The sequence below is a fragment of the Sphaerodactylus townsendi genome, linkage group LG10 (assembly GCF_021028975.2).
Source record: "Sphaerodactylus townsendi isolate TG3544 linkage group LG10, MPM_Stown_v2.3, whole genome shotgun sequence".
Taxonomy (NCBI): domain Eukaryota; kingdom Metazoa; phylum Chordata; class Lepidosauria; order Squamata; family Sphaerodactylidae; genus Sphaerodactylus; species Sphaerodactylus townsendi.
The window spans coordinates 4,846,253-4,869,758 of NC_059434.1; the positions used below are offsets into that span (position 1 = coordinate 4,846,253).

Genomic DNA, 23,506 nt, shown 5'->3' on the forward strand with positions numbered 1-23,506 from the left:
CCATGCCCCCGGACACAACTAATCTGGTCGCTTACCCATGCCCCCGGACACAACTAATCTGGTCGCTTACCCATGCCCCCGGACACAACTAATCTGGTCGCTTACCCATGCCCCCGGACACAACTAATCTGGTCGCTTACCCATGCCCCCGGACACAACTAATCTGGTCGCTTACCCATGCCCCCGGACACAACTAATCTGGTCGCTTACCCATGCCCCCAGATACAGCTAATCTGGTCGCTTACCCATGCCCCTGGACACAACTAATCTGGTCGCTTACCCATGCCCCCGGACACAACTAATCTGGTCACAAAATCACCCCCCCCCATGTGACCAGATGTCTCCCAACCCAACAGCCACTGCTCCTGCCTGAGTTTCTTTCATGCTGTGGCTGCTGGGCCGGGAAGAGGGGCTGACCAAACTCTTACTTGTGAGTAAGCACTTTTAAAAGTCAGTGCTTACTCATGAGTAAGCTCCACTTACTCACAAGTCAGGCTCCAGCCCCTCTTCTTGGCCCAGCAGCCATACAGCAATTTTCTCTCGCTGCTGGGCCGGGAAGAGGGGCTGGCCCCAGCTCTTACTCATGAGTAAGCCCTGCTTACTCATGAGTCAGGCTCCAGCCCCTCTTCCCAGGCCCAGCAACCAGGGCGCTAGGGAAAGGAAATAAAGCATCTCCTGTGTTGGTGCAGGAGTGTCTCCAAACTAGGATTGTTCGAAAGGATCACTGGTTTAGTGATTTTCAAGAATGGGCCAAACTCATTTTGGGAATGGGACCTGTGCTAAGTCACACACACACAAAAAACCCAGTTTATACTATGTCCTATACCTGTTATATTTGGCCTGTACGGAATCCACCAGGGATCTGGTAGACCCACTCTGCCAAAGAATATACACTCACCTACCTCACAGAATAAAATGCAGGAGAGAAAGATGTAAGCCATTTTGAGTCCTTGTTGGGAAGCAAGGTAGGCTATAAATGAGGTGTATAAATAAATCAAAGCATCAAAATTCTCAATGACACTATAAAAAGATGTAGCAAAGATGTATTGAAAGTAATATGCAATGGAAACTGTTTTTAAAGGGATTTTTCCCCAAGAAATCTTTCTCCAAAGTGTTTGCTTGTCTTTGCACTAGCAAAATTGTTAACCCCTTAATTTGTAATAATTAAGTGACTTTTATATATGGAAAAACTTCAAAACCCTATCTGGCACATGGATATATATGCTCCAGCCACCTGAATAAATGTCCTTTCTTCACGCTGTAGCCATGTGGCTTCATCTTCCTGACTTTGCACAGGGAGATAAACAAGTATTTTTAACTATCTGCCTACATGCAGTGGAGGGACACAAAAGTCAGACACGTGTGTTCCTGCCACAGGACAGAGAGGCCAGCTGGAAGCTCCTTGGGCAGGCCTCACAGCACAGTTTGAAAGCTGAAGTGTCCTCATGAGCAAACCCCTTTCGAAATCAGGGCTGAAGGCAGAGGAAATCATCATGGTAGGCACAGAAGTGTTCTCTTGTAGCAGGCCTCAAGCCAGTGCCTCTGGGGAACAATGTGTGAGGTTCCAACTCCTCAGCTAGGAGAAAAGGCAAGGTGACCAGATGTCCCCCTTTTGACGGGACAGTCCCGCCTTAAACCAATTTGTCCCGCATCCCGCCGGGTATTTTTTACTGTCCCGATTTTTGGAAGGCTGCCGCACTACCTTCTGGGGCGCTCCCCTTTTCCTGCCCTGTCACAGGGAGGGAAACAGGGGAGCGCCCCAGAAGGCAGTACGCTCCTGCGGCCGCGCGCACCCACCCACCCTGGTCCTGGTTTAAAAAGGTGACAATCTGGTCATTTTAAGAAAAGGGCCCTCACGTGAGGGTAGCAAATCAGCCTGAATCTGAGCTTGTAGGCAAGCTTCCTCTAGAGGAGAGATCCCAAGTTTTGTTCACCTTACGAGAATTTTTAGAAATTTGAAAAAGTGTAGGCCATCTATAAGAGGCAGGATCTGTCACAAAATGGCTCCGAGGAGAGGAATCACAAAATACTGGGACCTCCCAAGCAGTGGCATAGAGCCAAGGGGGCAGGGGAGTGCATGATGCACTGGGCGTGGCAAGGGCGTTCTGGAAGCGTGGTGGGGGCGTTCTGGGGGCGGGGGTGGACAGGGGTGGGATACAGGGTGCACGCGTGCCCCAGGCACAGTTCCCTCTCGCTCTGCCCCTGCTCTCAAGCCAAATCTCCTTCACTGGTGGAGCTATTTCTGAATGGGTGCTACTTCCAGACCTACAGGTGAATCTCCTGGTGATTTCTGACACAATTCTTGATCCCAGTGGGGTGGAAGAAAGCCAAGATTGGCTCTTAACTTTGGGGAGGAGATTTTGGGGGAAGGAGCAAATGAGCTACTTGGCACCAGTGGTGGGATCCAAAAATTTTAGTAACAGGTTCCCATGGTGGCGGGATTCAAACTGTGGCATAGCGCCAATGGGGGTGGGCAGGGCACAATGGGGGTGTGGCCAGGCATTCCGGGGGCGGGGCATTCCTGGGCAGGGCTGTGGCAAGGACACAGCCGCTGCGCCGGTCCTTGGGCAGGAAACGAATGCACACAGGTGCAGGCTGCCACGCACGCTGGTGCACCTCCTGCTAGACTGCTTCCAGTTCTGCGCACTACTGCTGAGAGGAGGGGCGTCACTAAGGCAAAAATCACGTGGCAAAATCACCAATTAGTAACCCCCACTTGGCACACACAAGTAATTAGTAACCTACTCTCGGGAACCTGTGAGAACCTGCTGGATCCCATCTCTGCTTGGCACCCTCTGGGGCCACACTGAGGATTATTTATCTGGAATAGGCACTTGAGTTTGGGTGTTGTGGGCTTTCCAGGCTGCATGGCTGGGGTTGGGCACTTTTGGCTCCTAATGTTTCACATACATCTATGGCTGGCATCTTCAGAGGTATGACACAGTAAGATGTGTTTTTCTCTGTGGCACAGTGTGGAGTGACTTTGCAAGTGCATTTTACTCCCCAACTGCGAGGCAGACAAAACATGTACCAGACCACACAATCACTCCGTGCTGTGCCACAGAAAAAAATACATCTTACCGTCACATGCTTCTGAAGATGCCAGCCATAGATGCAGGTAAAACTTCAGGTGCTAAAGCTACCAGACCACAACCCTACAGCCTGGAAAACCCACAACAGCCAGTTCATTCTGACCGTGAAAGGAGCAGCAGAGGCGTAGGAGGTTAAGAGCTCGTGTATCTAATCTGGAGGAACCGGGTTTGATTCCCCGCTCTGCCGCCTGAGCTGTGGAGGCTTATCTGGGGAATTCAGATTAGCCTGTGCACTCCCACACATGCCAGCTGGGTGACCTTGGGCTAGTCACAGCTTCTCGGAGCTCTCTCAGCCCCACCTACCTCACAAGGTGTTTGTTGTGATGGGGGAAGGGCAAGGAGATTGTAAGCCCCTTTGAGTCTCCTACAGGAGAGAAAGGGGGGATATCAATCCAAACTCTTCTTCTTCTTGATAACGCACTTGAGTTTCTTCCAACATTAATTAAAGCTGCTTTGAAGAACCGACAGTTCTGAATGTTCAGTGGGGGAGAATTTTATTTTGGCTCCTTCCTGGTTCACTCTCATGGCTGCTCCCGTGCTCAGAGATCATTCAGCAGATGGAACAATATCACATTTGCTTTATTTCGTTCCATGACTATGTATGCTTGCTAAGCTTCAGGTGAGAATTGGCATTCTCTCAGATTATTAATTGATCTCCAGAGATCAACTCACCTGGAGAAAACAGAAGCTTCTGAGGGTGGATTCTACTGGCACCCAGTTGGGGAGGGGGGGCAGGGACACGGGCATATCAGATTCTTTTTTATATATAATTTTTATTGTATAGAATATTGTTATATTTGTTACATTTTGTTATATTTGTGAGCAGCAGTGGCGTAGGAGGTTAAGAGCTCGTGTATCTAATCTGGAGGGATGGGGTTTGATTCCCAGCTCTGCCGCCTGAGCTGTGGAGGCTTATCTGGGGAATTCAGATTAGCCTGTGCACTCCCACACACGCCAGCTGGGTGACCTTGGGCTAGTCACAGCTTCTCGGAGCTCTCTCAGCCCCACCTACCTCACAGGGTGTTTGTTGTGAGGGGGGAAGGGCAAGGAGATTGTCAGCCCCTTTGAGTCTCCTGCAGGAGAGAAAGGGGGGATATAAATCCAAACTCTTCTTCTTCTTCTACATTCAATATGTTTATTCAAACTATACATTTTTCCTTTTTCTCCCCCCTCCCCCCTTCTTTTCATTGGTTATTCAAGCAAGCAGCAGAAGGTCTGTCTATATTCTTCTCTATTCTTTCTGTTCCATAGGTTCTTGTCTTCAAATCCAGCTTCTTCCATCCATTTCTCATACAATGTCCATAATTTCATAATATCTTCTAATTTCTCTTGCCATTGAGTATTTTTTGCCAGTCTCTAAAAAATTTCTAGCTGTATTTGTCCCCAAATATATTCTAACCATTTTGAAACTGTCCATTTCTTGTTATCTTTCCAGCCCAACGCCAACACTGCATGTGATGCTCTGATCATTATTTTATACATTGGTTCCAACGTCCTATTTACTCTTATATCATCTATTATCCCCACTATTAATAAATCATTGTTTACATGGGCACATCAGATTCTGATCTATGTGGGCTCTGCTGCCCCCTGATCTCCAAGAATGTCCCAACCCGGAGTTTGTGACCCCGCAACTATTTCAAGGAGTGCAAGCGAGTATGATACAAATGACTAAATATGTTCACATTCGCTGAACAGAATCTTTGCTGGAGGCCTTCACAAAAGCCGAGGTGTTTTGACCCTTATGTTTGTCTCGGCCCAGTCAATCAGTGGAGGACACCAGACCTGCCCCAGTAAAAATGGTCTCACTTCTCAAGCTAGATTGGAGAAAGGAACCATGTCGATAGTCTGATCAGTATGCAAACCCCTGCCAGAATTAAGCAACACTTAAACTCAGATTTTTTTCAAGTCACAGCTTCTCATTAAAACGAGGAAGAGAGCAAAAGCCCTTACAGATGCCTGCCAAAAATAACTGAAGGCCGAAAAACCCACAGTAGACTTCAGTCTCTCTCTTTCGCAACCTTGACCTCACTTGATTTCACCTTCTCTTCTGAAAATACGCTCTACTTCTTGCCACCAGCTTTCAGCTCTATTTATTGCACCTCTGCACTTTGGCAGCGTTATTTTCTGGAGCCGTTTTGCTGGTGGGGCGAGGGAGAAGCGGCCTGCAAGCTGGGCAGGGGAGCAGGAGCAGGAGTGTTGGGGGAATCCGTGACTTCCAAATGCCTGTTTCTCTTTGGGAGTGCCTTTGTGACATCAGCACCCTTTATTCCAATTCCTGCTGTCCAATCTGTCCAAGCCCCTTTTTAAAGCTATCCAGGTTAGTGGCCATCACCACCTCCTGTGGCAGCATATTCCAAACACCAATGACACGTTGCGTGAAGAAGTGTTTCCTTTTATTAGTCCTAATTCTTCCCCCCAGCATTTTCAATGGATGCCCCCTGGTTCTAGTATTGTGAGAAAGAGAGAAACATTTATCTCTGTCAACATTTTCTACCCCATGCATAATTTTATAGACTTCAATCATATCCCCCCCTCAGATGTCTCCTCTCCAAACTAAAGAGTCCTAAATGCTGCAGCCTCTCTTCATAAGTGAAGGGGGGTGCTCCAATCCCTCGAAATCCATCCCTTCGTTGCCCTTCTCTGCACTTTTTCTATCCCTTCAATATCCTTTCTGAGATGTGGCAACCAGAACTGGACGCAGTACTCCAAGTGCGGTAGCACCACTGCTTTATATAAGGGCATGACAATCTTTGCAGTTTTATTCTCAATTCCTTTCCTAATTATCCCCAGCATAGAGCTCTTGTCCTTTTCTACAGCTTGCCACGCATTGAGTTGACATTACCCCTATGGAATCTATCCACTAAGATGCCCAAATTCTTTTCCTGGTTCTGTGAACTGATAGCACTTGGACCCTCTGTAGCGTAGTATGTGAAGTTTGGATTTTTTGCCCCTATGTGCATCACTCTTGCATTTTTGCTACATTGAACTGTGAGACATTTACGCATTTCTTAGCCCCACTCCACCTTAATTTATCAAGGTCCGCTTGGAGCTCTTACGCCAATCGCTTTCAAGGTTCTCACCCACCTTACATAATTCTAGGTATCATCTGCAAACTTTGGCCACCACGCCTTCGCACCCCTACTTCCAGGTCATTTATGGAATAGGTTAAAGAGCACTTTGGTCCCCAAAGGCTGATTGGTTGGAGGAATTTTCATGCTCCTACACTTCCTCTCAAATTCCATTGAGAATTTCCCATTTACACCTTCCACTCCCTCTTGCTCTTTCCTGTTCCTCAACCAGTTTTTAATCCATAGAAGGACTTCCCCTCTTATTCCTTCAGCAGTGGCGTAGGAGCAGCAGTGGCGTAGGAGGTTAAGAGCTCGTGTATCTAATCTGGAGGAACCGGGTTTGATTCCCAGCTCTGCCGCCTGACCTGTGGAGGGCTTCTCTCTGGGGAATTCAGGATTAGCCTGGGCACTCCCACACACGCCAGCTGGGTGACCTTGGGCTAGTCACAGCTCTTCTGAGCTCTCTCAGCCCCACCTACCTCACAGGGTGTTTGTTGTGAGGGGGGAAGGGCAAGGAGATTGTAAGCCCCTTTGAGTCTCCTGCAGGAGAGAAAGGGGGGATATAAATCCAAACTCTTCTTCTTCTTCTTCTTCTTCTTCTTCTTCTTCTTCATTACTGAGTTTTCTCAATAGTCTCTGGTGAGGAACTTTGTCAAAAGCATTTTGGAAATCTAAGTAGACAATGTCCACTGGTTCCCCCTTACCCACATGCCTGTTTACACCCTCAAAGAACTCTAGTAAGTTTCTAAGACAGGACTTGCCTCTGCAAAAGCCATGCCGACTCTTCCTCAGTAGGTCTTGCTTTTCTACATGTTTTATCATTTTATCTTTAATGAAAGATTCTACTAATTTACCAGGAACAGATGTCAAACTGACTGGCCTGTAATTTCCTCGATCCCCCTTAGATCCTTTCTTAAAGATTGGTGTGACATTGGCCATCTTCCAGTCTTCAGGGATGGAGCCTGATTTCAGGGAAAAGGCTACAGCAGGCACAAATGACTCTTGGTACTGAGGGAAAGTCTATCAATTTGAAGTTTATTTTCCAACTCATTGCCAAAACATTATTTTGGGACTTATCTATGGAATCCCATTTTTCATTACTAAATTCAGCTGCTCTGAAGATAAATTAACATTGGGTCAAACCTCAGGCCAGCATCATCAGGGTATGGAAATAAACCGATGATTTGCTCGGTTTCAGTTCATGAGCGATGTTTCTGCAGTAACTCTTTCTATTTACTGGCACTTTCATCCCCTTTGAGAATGGGAGTCTGGACATCATAACACCGCAAAGCATAAATATGAAACACTGTCTTTAAAATGCAGATTCAGCAACTGAATTAAAACAGCCAATAAATTTCTCTTTTTTTTTTAGTGCTTTGATTTGTTTGCTCTTAAAAAATCCCTGTTGGGAGAAGCAAAGCGAGGTGGCCCGTCTCTGTGGTTACCTCCTCAAGGGCTGGTCACCCTGAGAGCTTCATTTCTCCTCATCCTCTGCACTGTGCCTAGGAATGCGAACCCCACTCTCCCTGTCAGATGAGCGGGACAGAAGTGCTCAAAAACCCCATCAAAAACCCCATCTAAGCTGTGCATGCAGAAACTCGGTCCGTTTGCTCTCTTTCGTGGGATTGCACCACAGAAGAAAGATCTGAACCTGTCACCCTTACCGCACAAAACAATGAGTAGATCAGTGTGCTGTCTCATTAGGGCTTAGTGCACAGGTGTCAAACTCGTGCCCCTCCAGATGTTATGGACTACAGTTCCCATCATCCCCTGCCAGCATCATGCTGGCAGGGGATGATGGGAACTGTAGTCCATAACATCTGGAGGGGCGCGAGTTTGACACCTATGGCTTAGTGCATCAGACACCTATGGCTTAGTGCATCCCCTGCCAGCATCATGCTGGCAGGGGATGATGGGAACTGTAGTCCATAACATCTGCAGGGCTGCGAGTTTGACACCTATGGCTTAGTGCATTCAGATCCTGGTGGGTGAGCTGTTTAGGAGGGGGCGCCTTGCTGGATGGAACTCATAACCAAGAATGGAACTCATAACCTCTAGAGTCTTCAGCTTGGCTGTGTCAAGGGTTCCTCTCATGGAATTCCTGCCGTAGCATTAACAAGCAGTTTTTAAAAGCTTTGATGCCTCTCTTATACCTTGTCCTGTGTTAGACTATAGACTATAGCAATCAAAGGGAACAAAGACTATAGTATAGTTGTCCTGTGTTAGACTATAGACTATAGCAATCAAAGGGAACAAAGACCAGGATACTTCTATTCAGATCCATCCACCTATTGACCTTGCTATCTTCATTGTTACTCCCATGCTACAGACTTCTCTGTGACTCACATGCCAGGCTACTCTATTCAGATGGCCTCACCTTTTGACCTCACAGTATATATACTCCACTTGCTTTCCATTCCTACCATCAGATCCTCTGAAGATGCCAGCCACAGATGCAGGCGAAACGTCAGGAGAGAATGCTGCTAGAACACGGCCATACAGCCCGGAAACCACACAGCACCCAAGAGAACTGGGAAATCACACTCCAGTGACCCAGACAACCCATTTTTGCCACTGCTGGTTTACATTTTACTCTTATTCTCAAGGCTACAGAGTCTTTCAAAAACAAATGGATTGACTGAAAGGAGGTCAACATTTCTGTAGAATGTTTCCATTAAGCCACTTAAAGCACCAGCTCATCTTTTTTTTAACAAATATAGATTGCACTTCATTTTTTCCTAGATAGAGATCAAATATCCCCCCACATCCCACCCAGATGACCCAGCTCGTGTTTATACATGTCAGGGCGTTGATCCAGGCAATACAAATGAAGACATGGTGTGTTTTAATCCGCTGTCTGGTATTCAGCTCTCCACGCACTTGGCCTGCCCCAGCCGGCTTGACTCATCTCTCCTTCATTGCTTCATTACAGGGTCGCCGCATTGTAAATCCCAAGAGCAATGATTCATCCAATGATTTCTTCAAAAAGAAATCCTTCAACAGTGCCAAGACGTGGTGCTCCCCTTCAGACATCGGCAGGCTTATGTTAATGGGGACCGCTTAATAAGTTTGTACTGTGTATAATAATATCAAGATCCGTGCCAAGCAATAACACAGAGCTCTCAATATGTTTAAGAGTAAAGTCAGTGACAGGAGGTGGATTTTCTGGTGTCCAAAACACAGCTGAGTTGGCACATTTTTATGTTTGGATTCTGGCAAACTGAAACCGTTTTGAGTCAACTGTTCCACTGACACTTTATGCACACACACAAACTGAAAACATCCCTGTTTGGAAAAAAGAAAGTGATAGAAGGGTAAAATGGGAGAGGGAACCTAAATCAGGGTTAAAGAAAAGCTTTTAAAAAAGCAGGCAGATATTAAAACGCGCCTCATTTTTGATCTGACTGTTTGTAAATTAAACATTGATGCTCAGAAGAACGAGAAAGCAGGTTGTAAAATGTGCTCTGCATGGTCCAAGTATTTGGAGGGGGGGAGAATAAAAACAGACCTGACCTATTCAACTGGTGCCTGGTGTTTGAAACCAAATACCAGCTTTGTTTGGGGGTCTGGGGTGGGGGTGGAGGGGTGGAGATATTTTGTTTGCAATTACTGCCATCCAGTTTGTCCGACTCCATCAGTCAGGGGCTGCCTTTGGTGGAGGAGGCTCCGCTTCCAACTTCTCCCTTTCCAGAATGCTTATGAGGAATGCCTCAGCAATGGAAAAGAGGAGCACATTTCCTCACTCTAATTCCCTTCCTGCTCTCCCCCCTGCCCCCCCCCCCCGCCTCTGTCTACCCCCTGGCTTAGAGGACAAGGTCCGGCCTTGTTCTTTTTTGACTGTCTCCAGGAAGGCTTTATAAAGGAGTACCTGGGGGCAGAGGTGGGATCCAGCAGGTTCTCACAGGTTCCCGAGAGTAGGTTACTAATTATTTGTGTGTGCTGAGAGGGGGTGACTAATTGGTGATTTCGCCACGTGATTTTTGCCTTAGTTACGCCCCTCCTCTCAGCAGTAGCGCGCAGAACTTGAAGCAGTCTAGCAGGAGGTGCACCGGCGTGCGTGGCAGCCTGCGCCTGCGTGCATTCGTTTCCCGCCCAAGGACCGGCGCAGCGGCTGCGTCCTTGCCACAGCCCCACCCCAGAATGCCTGACCACACCCCCGTCGTGCCCCGCCCAGCCCCATTGGCGCTACGCCACAGTTTGAATCCCACCACCATGGGAACCTGTTACTAAAATTTTCGGATCCCTCCACTACCTGGGGGCAGTACACGGATGCCACCAATACATCCCAAAACTCTCCAAGTCTTTAAAAGCTGCTCCTACTCAGGGCTAAGGCCCAAACCATATTTCCTAGAACTGACTTTGGTCTCCTGGCCTCCTGCCTTCTCACTGCACCCTCTCCTGTGCTCTTGTCCCCACCCAACTGCCTTCCCTTCCCTGCTCACCTAATGGTGGCCAGAGGCAGCTACCCAAAGCTCCCACCACCCAGGTTGGAGCAACCAGTGGTGGATATCCAGTGGCAAGACCACCAAGCCAGTGGCTTAGCTACAATGGGAAGATCTGGGGGAAAGCGCCCCAGGCAGCCCCTGTTGAGTCACGTGAGGAGGGGCAGAAAATCGCCCCTCACACTTCTGGCCTAGCTGGGCCCAGGCGTGACTTGCGTATGCTGCCTGGGCAGGCCTCGGCCCGTCATCCGGCCTGGTGGGCCGTGGACGTGCACACTGCGCTGCCCCCTCTGGCTCAGCCCACCCCTCTGGCAGCAGCCAGTCGGCTGTCACAGGGCGGTAAATGGCAAGCCCCAGAAGGCAGTGCTCCTGCGGCCGCGTGCGCGGGAGGCTGCCGCACTGCCTTGCACCCCAGAAGGCAGTGCGGCAGCCTCCCAAAAATTGGGACAATTTGAAGAACCGCGGGGCAAATTGTTTAAAGGCGGGACACTCCCACCAAAAGCGTCAGCCTATGCTTGGTGCAACCAACCCACGCTCGGGAGCGGCCAACAAAGAATTATTCTTTGGTGATTTCCCCCCTTTTTCATTTCTTGTACATGTCCTTTTAAAATCTTAGCTCAATTGAGAGTTCTTTAGACAGCCATTCTGGTCTCCTGAGACACCTCCCATTTTTCCTCCTCATTGGAACTATCTGAAATTGTGCCCTCAAGATCTCACTTTTAAGAAACTCCCAGCCATCGTGTGCTCCTTTCTCTTTTAGTATTTTTGACCATGGAAATGCACCCAGTAGCTTCCTAAACTTACTGAAATCTGCTTTCTTAAAATCTAGAGTGTGTGTATGACTACGCTTAGCATCCCCTTTCCACTGTATAACAAATTCCAGGACAACATGATCACTCCCTCCTAATGATTATACCACTTTCACTCCACTAATCAGGTCATAATTATTGGTTCAGAGCAGATCTAAAATAGCCGTTCCCTTGTTGCTTCTTCCACCTTCTGGACCATGAAATTTGTTGGACCTGATTGTCATTGGAAGAGTTTGACTCCAAGTAAATATCTGGATAATTGAAATCTCCCATTACTACTATTTCTCTTCTTTGCGCAGGTTTGGCCATCTGTTCCAAGAATGCCTCATCCATCTCTTCAGACTGACATGGCGGTTTATAATAGACCCCCACAATGAGACCAGTGTTGTTTCTCTCTCTTAATTTTTACCCAAATGCTCTCAACCTGGCTTGCAGGATTTAAGTCTTGGACCTGCTCAGAGCTGAAATAATCTTTTACATATACTGCTACACCTCCTCCTTTTCTATTTGATATGTTTCTCTGAAATAGGTTATACTTTTCAGTTCTTATGTTCCAATCATGAGACTCATCCCACCAGTGAGGCCTATAATATCATATTTGTTTTGTTGCGTTAAGAGTTCGAGTTCATCTTGTTTGTGGTGGGTTTTCCGGGCTCTGTGGCCATGGTCTGGTGCAGTGGTGGCGAACCTTTGGCACTCCAGATGTTAGGGACTACAATTCCCAGCCCCTGCCAGCACGGCTTTTTTCTAAACTAAAACCTCAGTATTCAGGTTAAATTTCCATGTTGGCACTTTGTGATAAATAAATGGGTTTTGGGTTGCAATTTGGGCACTCAGTCTCGAAAAGGTTCGCCATCACTGACCTACTGACTAAATCTGAGCTTTCCCTTCTCCATTTTATGACCCAGTGAGCGGGGTTCGGCTGAGTGAGAGTGACCGGTTCATGGTCAACTGTGAGGTCTCTCGGGGTCCCAGTCTAACGCTTTAAGCTCTATACCACATTGGCTCTCAGTAAGTTGCCCTTTTTCAGTCTGTTGTTGAGTTTCAAGTGTTGGAAGTGAAGGACTTTACGCTGTTTCCTGCCTCAACCTACAGAGGGGGTTTTACTCGAGAGCTAGTGGCTAGATAGGGACCTAGGGATTTGACACCTTTACTCTATCATGCTGGTTCTATCCCTTTGATGTCAGACTGATACTCTCAGGGACTTCCTTCCTTCCGGCTTTTTCCTCAACCCCTTCTCTTCTTCTATTCCTACCATGCCTAGAGAGAGGATGGATGCTCCACGCATCCATCTCCATCCAGCTAGATTAGGATAGCATAGTGACTCTATCTACCTACCTTTCTATCCAGAATGGAGTTCACTAATAAATACTCTTTTTATTATATTAGAAACTACAACTGACTCCGACTTTCTTTTGTGTAAGCTTGCCGCACATTGGGATCCATCACGCACACGCACGCACACGAGGTAAGGGCTTCTGCTGTGTTCTAGCCACCCGTGCCGCTCTGCTAACTACGATAAGGGATAATCTCCAACTACCAGGAGCACTTATCCCAACATGAAGGAGAAAGGCGGGCTGTAAAGGAAGCAAATGAATGAACTGCACAAATAAAATGCATGAAGCACAAAACCAAGGCATAGCCGGTCGCCCTTGGAGCTGTACCAGACCATGCAGCTGATTCTAAAGGGCAAATCCATCTGGTGCTCATGACCAACCCTCCAGGTTAAGAACGAGGAATCTCTCGTACTGATTTCAATAAGAGTGAGAACAAAAAACAGAAAGCATCAGGCTTGACAACAAACCCGTCTTACCTCCATCCGTTTATTTCAAGCATCACCTTTCATGTCATATAATTTATAGTTTTTTTTCTGAAATATTCTTAACAATATCTGTAAAAGGACATCTGTATACATAACTACACTGGTTTGCTGAAATATAATTCACAAGAATATAGATCGCTATCTCAATTTTGCAAAGTGTGTGGTCCCAAACATTTCAGACTTGGCTAGCCAAAGAAACAGCCTGCTTGCTTGTCGACTCACAAACGGGTTGAAATGAGTTGTCAGGATCTCTAACTGCATCACAGAAATGTTCACGGCTAAAATAACACGCCTGTGTCAAGGCAAAGGAGATAAATACAAAAGAAGAAAAAGAAGAAGAAAACATTCACTGAATTGTACACATTGAGCTTCTAGGAGAGTTAACTTTTCTTGACACAGGCTCCTGGCTGTAGTTTACAATGTCGGCCTTCACCACCCTCTGTTGTAAAAAGAGAGAAAGAAGAGGTTATAGCAAGAGAATCCCGCAGAAATGGGTTCCAAAGTGCTGGTAAAACATTTAATATGTTAATGACTCGCCTTGGAAGCTAGAGAACTGACTATGAAATATGGAGCTATAAAAAAGAAAGAGCCAGTCAGAAGGAGCAGAGGAGGCCGTCCCTTTTTCCTAGAAATCACACATAAAAATTACTGTATGTTCTGATACTAATTGTAAATGAATTCCTTGATTCCAAGCGAGGGGGAAAGTTTTCTTGTAACATGTTGTCTGCTTCTTTAAAATAGTCTGCTGAAATTCGATTTTTGATGCAAATATGGGAGGTTGCAGGGGGCCAAATGCCCGATAACAATAGCGCCCTGAGCCTGCTTTGTAGGCACGTGTCCACAGCCCAGGTTTACTGCTAATTTCAGAACCATTTCTTCCTCTTTCAGCTCTGAAGGAAGCTCGGCACATGCTGACACCTAAATTTAAGTCTTTGGAATCACTTGCAGTGATTTTTTGACCTCTCTTTTGCTGATAAAATATCAAGAATGAATTCTTAACCAGAAGTTTGTTGTAACACGGGCAGACCAGGTCTAATACAGTCGTTCTCAACCTTCCGAATGCCGCGGCCCTTCAATACAGTTCCTCATGTTGTGGTGACCCCCAACCCTACCATTTATCCATTTTACAGATGGAGAACACGATGCAGAGAGTCTTAGGCGACCCCTGTGAAAGGGTTGTTCGACCCCCAAAGGGGTCCCGACCCACAGGTTGAGAACCACTGGTCTAATACATGGCCTGGTCTACTTATGAACCATTCTTACCCAGTTTCCATGACAGACACTGACGGGATTCTGGGATCACGTAAAGGCCAGATAGACCAATCCTTCGTTTCTATTATAGATCAGTCGCTAACTCAGGATCCCTTTCCTCAGCCACTCAAGGAGACAGCCATCCACTATTTTTTTTTAAAAAAAATCTTTCCTACAGAAAAATGATGCGGCCAATTATCAGCTGTTTTCTGAACTGCCCTTTCTGGAAACAGCAATGGCGAGGTTGCCACAGACCAATCCCAGGTCTTCCTCAATAATTAATCCACTCTGGATCCTTGTCAGGTCAGCTTCAGGTCAGGCAATGGGACACAGACAGCTCTGCTAGCTTCAGATGATGCCCTCTACCTGAGTGTAGACAAAGGCCACAGTCAACTGGATTTATCTGCAGCCTGTGATAATCATGCCATCTTGTCAACTCAACCTAGCCCACAAGATGGCTTCTTACCTCGACACAGTTGATTTGACCACATGGATTCATGTCACACTAACTGAGACTAGATTACTGTAAGAAGAGTTTGGAAGAGTTTGGATTTATATCCCCCCTTTCTCTCCTGCAGGAGACTCAAAGGGGCTGACAATCTCCTTGCCCTTCCCCCCTCACAACAAACACCCTGTGAGGTGGGTGGAGCTGAGAGAGCTCCGAGAAGCTGTGACTAGCCCAAGGTCACCCAGCTGGCATATGGGAGTGTACAGGCTAATCTGAATTCCCCAGATAAACCTCCACAACTCAAGTGGCAGAGCTGGGAATCAAACCCGGTTCCTCCAGATCAGATACACGAGCTCTTAACCTCCTACGCCACTCCTGCACTGTCTTCCCTTAAAATCAGCTCAAAAGAAACTCCAGCTGGTGCAGATTGCTTTGGCTCAAATATGATCCGAGCGCATGCGCATTAATCCCGTTACTTGGACAAACGGTAAGGGACTGTGGTCTGTGCTGCTGTGTATAGCATACTGTAAGTAGGATCCCACTGTGCAATTTTTGCACCGTTTAATGTCTGCCATGCAGAAAGCTTCATGCATACAATGGAGCACAATCCCCCTTTGAAAGCGTTCCCCCATGCCATCTAAGAAATCATCCCAGAAGATTCTTCCAGTGAAGGCCAACGGACCGAGTGAGAAGAATCCCTGAGGTGCACGTGGGAAGGCCGAAGATTGTCAGTGCAGCTCTCTGCCACTTAAGACTCCAAACGGATCTCTAACCCCAAGTTAATCTTTCCCAAACACTCATGAAATCCACTGGCAGTGATGGCTGTCTGAAGTCACCAATGAATTCAGCGGCGTTTAGGCCTGTTATTTTTTTTCTGCATTAGGGTGAAAGTAGTTTACATTACGCTTTACCATTTGTAAAAAAATACAAATCAAAATGTCACACAATACCACAGTTACTATTTCATATACACAAAATAGTAACTCTTGAGTTGTTTCGCTGTACTACTACCTGACCTACTGCACTGAACAGATTTTACTCTGACAGTTGGGCAAGTTGGCTTGTTGGTTATCGTCTTCGGGATACTTCATTAGTTCTGCCCTGACAACATGCTGCAGCCATGCGCCAAGCAGAGGGAGGAGGTCAGTGGAAAAACACACACACATGAAACAAAGAGAGAGAGAGAGAGATGGACGGTTAGATGAGGAGAAGTGACAGGCACAAATGAACAGGAACAACACACAAAAGCCACCGGTGTCCCAGATGCCCTGCAGAGCAGACACACAGCCCAGTCCTTGGCTGAGCAAGGAGCGCTTGACGTTCCGTCCTGCCAGTGAGACCTGTGACCGTCCGCTCTAGAACCAGGATGGGATGCTTCTTAAGTAGCACACAAAGGCCAACTCGTGGGCGGTTTCGAGAAGGCGCTCAAAGGCCTGCTGCTTGGGCAAGGCAGCCCGGCCCGTCCCTGTAGGACAGTGGTGGCGAACCTATGGCATCGCTAAGTAAGCAGAGGTGGCACTCAGAGCCCTCTCTGGGGGCACGCGCACACAGAGTTCGTCGTGGGGGGGGAATCACACACCCCCCACAAACACATCTAGGCTGGCCTGGGCCACTGGTCATGACGTGCGCGCACCACAGTGAGTAGGGAGGACTCGGCTGGCGGGCCTGCTGCCTGTGCTCCAGGTGGCTGCTGCCATAGCACTGTTAACCCCACTGATTTTTATGGGAAGAACTAAAGCACGATCCTTTACCTGGAGTAAGCTCGGTTGCTGGCAATGGGACTTGCTTCTGACCTCCTAGGGTCGTGATTCTCCCGTTCGAAGCGTTTCAAGGTTGTTTCACCAAGCTTACTCCCAAGTAACGCGCACCTCGGAGCCAACAATTTTTTTCTACACGAAAACCTCAGTATTCGGGTTAAATTGCCGTGTTGGCCCTTTGTGATAAATAAGTGGGTTTTGGGTTGCAATTTGGGCACTCGGTCTCGAAAAGGTTCGCCATCACTGCTGTAGAATCACTCTATTGGATGGTTTCTGGTATTCATCAGGAATCTATTTTTTCCTGCCGTTTTGAAGTTATGCCTGTTTTATTTTGTTCTTAAATTAAAACTGTGATCTTTTTTCAGTCTACTGGAAGAAAGTGAGTTTGAAATTATATAAATGTGGGGGCAAAAAGAGCGACGGCTTCATATCTTGTTATAGCTTAATATACGGGGAAGAATAAAGAAGTGTTATTTGTATAATAAAAGGCTGGCTACAGAAACCGCACAGTTGGCCCCAATCCTGAGCTGATCCCTTTCTTCAGTTTGGCGTGCTGGGGATGTAAAGGAGGGTGGGTGGGTGGGGGGTGTTGTTGTACCAGCACCTGTGTGTCTTAGCAAGCACTCACTCACATAAGAGGTTGAAGAAATGTTTAAGCTGCAGGGCTCAGAGTCTTCATGCGAGTGTCTCAAGAAGATGCTTGGTTCAAAACCCCACAAGATCACCAAAGGCACCAGTGAACATTCATTTCAGTACAAGCAAATATTCTTTACCAAAAAAGGGAGTGAAATGTGAGAGTTCTGCTTTGTTTCCCTTCTCAGTCTCAAATAGTGACTATCTCTGTACTCAGGACCACAAGCAGCTGCAGCTACCAGCAGTCACAAGGCTCACGCTCAGAACAGCCAACACCTGTGCCTGCTCCTCCTTAGGCAGCTGCAGGTGGTACAGTGACTGTAGTTATTCAGCAGTGGGGAAGAGTGGTGTGCACACAAGAGAGTAAACACCACATTCTGTTTTGTTTGTTGTTTTTCACACATTTTGTGTAAGCCCCACTCCTATACTGTGTGAGTGCGTGGTGACTGGCTGGAAATGAGTGGTCGCCACCATGGCTAGCCTTTTATATTATAAGATTATGCCTGCCAATATACAAAGATATACATATAGTTTCATTTTAGATTAGATAGATAGATAGATAGATAGATAGATAGATAGATAGATAGATAGATAGATAGATAGATAGATAGATAGATAGATAGATAGATAGATAGATAGATAGATAGATAGATAGATAGATAGATAGATAGATAGATAGATAGATAGATAGATAGATAGATAGATAGATAGATAGATAGATAGATAGATAGATAGATAGATAGATAGATAGATAGATAGATAGATAGATAGATAGATAGATAGATAGATAGATAGATAGATGAGGGATGGATGGATGGATCATTAGTTTAAGCACACGTTTTATCACAGATGTTTATTTCTATCGTCAACTGTATCAGTTATATCATACCATCCTTGCCAAAAAGTGTTCTCAACTAATGAAACATGTACACGTTCTTAAGGTGCTTTGGATATATAGTCAATATTTTTAAAATGTTCATGAATTTTTTTCTTTCTTCTAAAATAAGATATATTAAAGGGCAAAATGAAAATACACAACAGGCTTGATCCAGCCTAAGTGCTAAAATCCCACTGATTTTAATCAAGTCCCGGTGAAACCAGTGAGGCTTGTCTGGATTGTGCCTTTATTTTCTTTTAAAGAAAAAGAACCTTTTACAGGTTCTCTTGCTGTATAAACATTTTTGGTTGAAGATAACCTCTGTATGTATTAGACAGAAATTGGTAATGGACATAGATGGCTGTGGGGGAATCTAAATTTATGAGCTGCCCATGTTCTCCACTGGAGTTCTTGCTGATCAACATAAAATTCTCTTATCAGGGAGGCCAGAGTCTTCCCAGCTTCATGGTATCATCAGAAGCTCAATCCGTTGAAGATCTTTGCAGAAGAGCAACAGTAAACAATGTTATCTGAACCCAGCGGACTCAATTTCAAGGCAATTCACTACCTTCAGCAGTTTAAAAAATTACTAAGGAAAATCCTGGTTTAAATTCTATCTTGTATACACCAGTGAGGTTAGTGAACTCACGTTTCACACACTGTACACACATTGTAGGAGATTAGCAAACAATTCGGAAGCATTTCAAGAATTTCTGGTTCAATGAACAGAGCATTATGGTGCATTGGACATTTATGTCCATTGAAAATCTGCACAAAGATGCTCCTCAAAACTTCAGCTAGATGTGAGTCCAGTACACCTTGGAGATCAACAACATTTTGAAGGTATGAGTTTTCCAGACGCCAAACTCCCTTTCTCAGGCACCAGAAGGAATGGAGATCCCCAAGTCTTTATGTCCCAGTCTGAAGGTGTTCGGGGTGGCAGGTGGGGGTGGGGGGTGGAGGTGGGTTGCAAAGAAAGAAATCAGGATGCAGAGATAAAACACGACCATTGGCAGTCCTTGATAGTATATCGAGACAAAATAGAAAAAAAATAAATTGATGACTACTGGTTTTGAAGATTAAAGACTGTTAAAACAAGATCCAATAATTCATTCATGGAAATTGGAAACCCTTGATAGAATATCTAGACAAAAGAGAAAAGAAATAAATTTATGACTAATAATTTTGAAGGTTGTGGACTGTTAAAGTAAGACCCTACAGAGAAAAGTGGGATGAAAAAATTAATGATGTTAAAGATTTCATTTTATTTTAAGGTTTAATAGCCAAGTGCTGAAAGTTTAGGGTTTAATGGTTAATATTTGATGCAGAAGAAACTGGTTTACCGTATATACTCGTGTATAAGCCGACCCGTGTATAAGCCGAGGCACCTAATTTTACTGTTCAAACCTGGGAAAACTATTGACTCAGGTATAAGCCGAGGGTGGGAAGCTGGGAGGCAGAGGGAGCTCCTTATTTGGGCAGTGACATCAAACCCAGCTGGCAGGCAGAGGGAGTTCCTTATTTGGGCAGTGACTCCCCCTGATGTCACTGCCCAAATAAGGAGCTCCCTCTGCATCCCGGGTTTGACCAAGCCCAGCCAGTCAGGGTGCCTCGGGGTTCCCCCTTCACCCTCTGAGGAGGACAGCAACAAGCAGCTTCCAGGAAGCAGGGAGGTTGTCCCGGCCTGCCCCCAGCCTCCTTGTGATGGATAGAAAATGGTAACTCTCGTATAAGCCAAGGGGGCTTTTCTCAGCCTTTAAACAGGGCTGAAAAACTGGGCTTATATGCGAGTATATACGATAAATCCTATCTTGTATACACCAGTGAGGTTAGTGATTGTGTACATTCACATTGTGTACACATTGTGTACATTTTGGATTTTGATTTTAAAGTACAAATAAAAAACTGAATCTAAAAAGAAGGATGCAGAGCTAAAATGGAAAATTCAATCAGCCAGGTTAGAGCAGGGGAGAAATGCTACGGGGCAGGAGACTGGCGTCTGTAGAGAAATAAAGACGCTAATTCCCCCACCCTCCCTGGGTGTTTTACAATTTGCAGTTATGTGTTATACGTAGGTTTGCTTACTTGCAAGCTCTTGTCAGTTTTTCATAAGCGGTTTGGGAACTGGGCTAGATCCAATTTTGAGGAAAGGCTGAGCCTTTGTGCCTACTTTCCCTGGTCTGGGACCCCATAAGGGGTCTGGGGGGGGGGGGGCTCTGTATATATGACCGGCTTGGGGGCTATCCTCTAGCTCTCACCTTCAGATGGCAAGAGAACCATGCAACGGCTTGCATCCAAGGGACCTCAGGGGTTGCCATCCCAAGTTGCTCCCCCTCCCCGCAGGTGGGCTGGGGAGATGGTTGGTGCCGCTGGGTAGCAGGTGGGGAGCCCGATGCTGAGTCTGCGTACTGTGCTGCATGGCCTGTTTTTTTTCTCCAGGCCTGTGTCTGCTTTGTTACTCCCCCCTGCCTCCCCCCCCCCCGCCCCACTCTCTCCCACTCCCTGGGAGCACAATAGGATTCAGCCACGCACCCAGCATCTCATTTAATCAGAATTCTCCACAACCACATGTGGAACACGGCACCCCAGAAATGGGAGTGGAATTGGAAAAGGGAACAGAGGTCCCTTTATCTGTTGAGGGTCAGTTTGGAAATCTAATAACAGCTGTGTTGTAAATGATCATGGCATTATTGCACAGTATGGACCTTGTGAAGGCATTATTCTGGAATATAGTTGGTTGGATTATTAAAGCCCAAACACCTTACACCGAACCTTCTTGTAAAAAAGAATCCACATTATATTACTCCAAGAAACTTGGCCAATGAACGACATTGGTTTAATAGGATATGCAGCCTTTCCAGTTAAAGCTCAAATGGGTAATAACGGAGGACACCCAAAAGCGGGTCTGGATCATTTAATTTCTAACACATTACAATGTAAATAGAGCCAAAGGAGCTTTCCTCCTGAGTCTTAGCTGCACATATACAATTCAGAAAGAATACTCTTCTATTAATATCAGTTTATTTATGACCTGTTAAAGATAAAATTGGAGGCAGCGAAGGGATTTAGTTGAAAGATTAGTAACATCCTATCCCAGGGTTTAGTTGTTAATTGTGGATGATTTCAATGTTAAATTGGACTGAACGATGAACAATTACTGACAGCCAGAGGGATGAATGGGTCTAACATGGAAGGATGGATGAATAGGTCTGAAATGGGATATTTTTATGGAGTCTTCGGTTATAAAGATAAGTGCATTGAGGCTGAGTTTGCTGGATCTTGTTCTAAAAAGTATTACACACACAGGCACTTCATACGCTTGCAGGCAATGTCACGGGAGTAAATGCTAGTTTTTGGCTGGCATCATGTTTAACCTGGGCCCCGTTCTGGGAAATCCTTGCTCAGATAATACAGGCTGCAAAGCCTGCATAGTCAGACAGCCTGCTACTGTGCGTTTCCTTCACTCCCCGTCCTGCAGGCGGAAACTCACAGATCCCCAAACACAACCTGTTAACTCTCTCCTCCCTCTCAGTTTTCTTCCTACGTGCCAGGAAGTGGGTAAGCAGCAACAGGCAGGCCAACACATGGACAGGTAAGTGCAGAAAGGATAAAAGGCAGATCCTGAACATAAGAACATAAGAACTAGCCTGCTGGATCAGACCAGAGTCCATCTAGTCCAGCACTCTGCTACTCGCAGTGGCCCACCAGGTGCCTTTGGGAGCTCACATGCAGGATGGGAAAGCAACGACCTTCTGCTGCTGCTGCTCCTGAGCACCTGGTCTGTGAAGGCATTTGCAATCTGAGATCAAGGAGGATCAAGATGGGTAGCCATAGATCGACTTCTCCTCCATAAATCTGTCCAAGCCCTTTTTAAAGCTATCCAGGTTAGTGGCCATCACCTCCTGTGGCAGCATATTCCAAACACCAATCAGACGTTGCGTGAAGAAGTGCTTCCTTTTATTAGTCCTAATTCTTCCCCCCAGCATTTTCAATGGATGCCCCCCTGGTTCTAGTATTGTGAGAAAGAGAGAAAAATTTCTCTCTGTTTCTCCTGGCTTTCCAATTTGGCACAGCATGTAGGAGGGAGAGTCTGCAAGAATACCAAGGGAAGCGCATCACTCAGAGGTACCACTGAGGTTGAGGCCAAGCATCTCCCCAGCCATGGCACTTGGGAGCGTTGGGTTCTGGCAAGGGCCGCTGGGACATCAGGGGAGCTACAAAGCATCTCTAGTCTTGCGCAAGCAGGCACCAACTTGCCTGTTGAGAATTTACATGAGATCCAAAATACTATTCTGCCAGTGAAGCGCAAAAACCTTCACCAGCTCCCTGGTATGAGAAAAGGGCTTCAGGGAGTTCCACTACAGCACCTTCAGAGATGGCCCAGAAGAAGAAGAGGAGGAGTTTGGATTTATACCCCACCTTTCCCTCCTGTAAGGAGTCTCAAAGCAGCTTATAAACCAGTGGTGGCGAACCTATGGCACGGGTGCCAGAGGTGGCACTCAGAGCCCTCTCTGTGGGCACTTGCAAACAGAGTGCCCCCCCCCCCATCTAGGCTGACCTGTTCCGCTGGGCTCGATTATTAGCATTAAACCTAAGACCCTGCCTGGGTTTGGGGAAGCGAGGGTGTAGGTAACCCCAAGTCCAGCCTCTGGTTAAACCCCACCGGGATTTTCATGTGAAGAACTACGATCCTTTACTTGGGAGTCAGCTCGGTTGCTGGCAAGGGGGATTGCTTCTGAGTAAACCCTCCTAGGGTCGTTATTCATCCATTGGAAGAGTGGCATGGTTGCTTCAAAGCAAAGCCACCGACTACCACCAAGCTTACTCCCGAGTAACACACGCCTTGGAGCCAACCATTTTTTTCTAAACTAAAACCTCAGTATTCAGGTTAAATTGCCATGTTGGCACTTTGCGATAAGTAAGTGGGTTTTGGATTGCAATTTGGGCACTCAGTCACAAAAAGGTTCGCCATCACTGTTATAAACTCATTCCCTTCCTCTTCCCACAACAGACACCTTGGAAGGCTGGTGAAGCTGAGAGAACTGGGACTAGCCCCAAGTCATCCAGCAGGCTTCATGCGTAGGAGCAGGGAAACAAATCCAGTTCACCAGATAAAAGTCTGCAGTTCACGTGGAGGAGCAAGGAATCAAACCTGGTTCTCCAGATTAGAATCTATCACTCGTAGCCACCACACCAGGGACCCCCTGCTGATTTCACCACAAAAAAAGGACAGACGGCCCCAAGTGAGACTAAAGCAGCTCTCTGGCCAAGTACCAGGGAGCTGTGGGCATTTGTTGGCATGCA

General features: G+C 46.5%; 1 protein-coding gene across 6 annotated transcripts in view; it reads right to left on the reverse strand.

Annotated features, from left to right (window-relative positions):
• Window positions 1-13,218: 13,218 nt before the first annotated feature.
• The window catches only part of RAB28 (RAB28, member RAS oncogene family), an 82,468-nt gene continuing 72,180 nt past the window's right edge, over window positions 13,219-23,506 (reverse strand). The window contains exons 7-8 of one of the 6 annotated variants that reach the window (XM_048509521.1): window positions 15,952-16,047; window positions 13,219-13,675 (exon numbers count right to left, since the gene is read on the reverse strand). In XM_048509521.1, the coding sequence (XP_048365478.1) occupies window positions 15,952-16,047 (96 nt within the window). In that variant the 3' untranslated portion in view covers window positions 13,219-13,675. The other 5 variants (XM_048509520.1, XM_048509523.1, XM_048509522.1 and 2 more) reach the window with 5 other exon arrangements.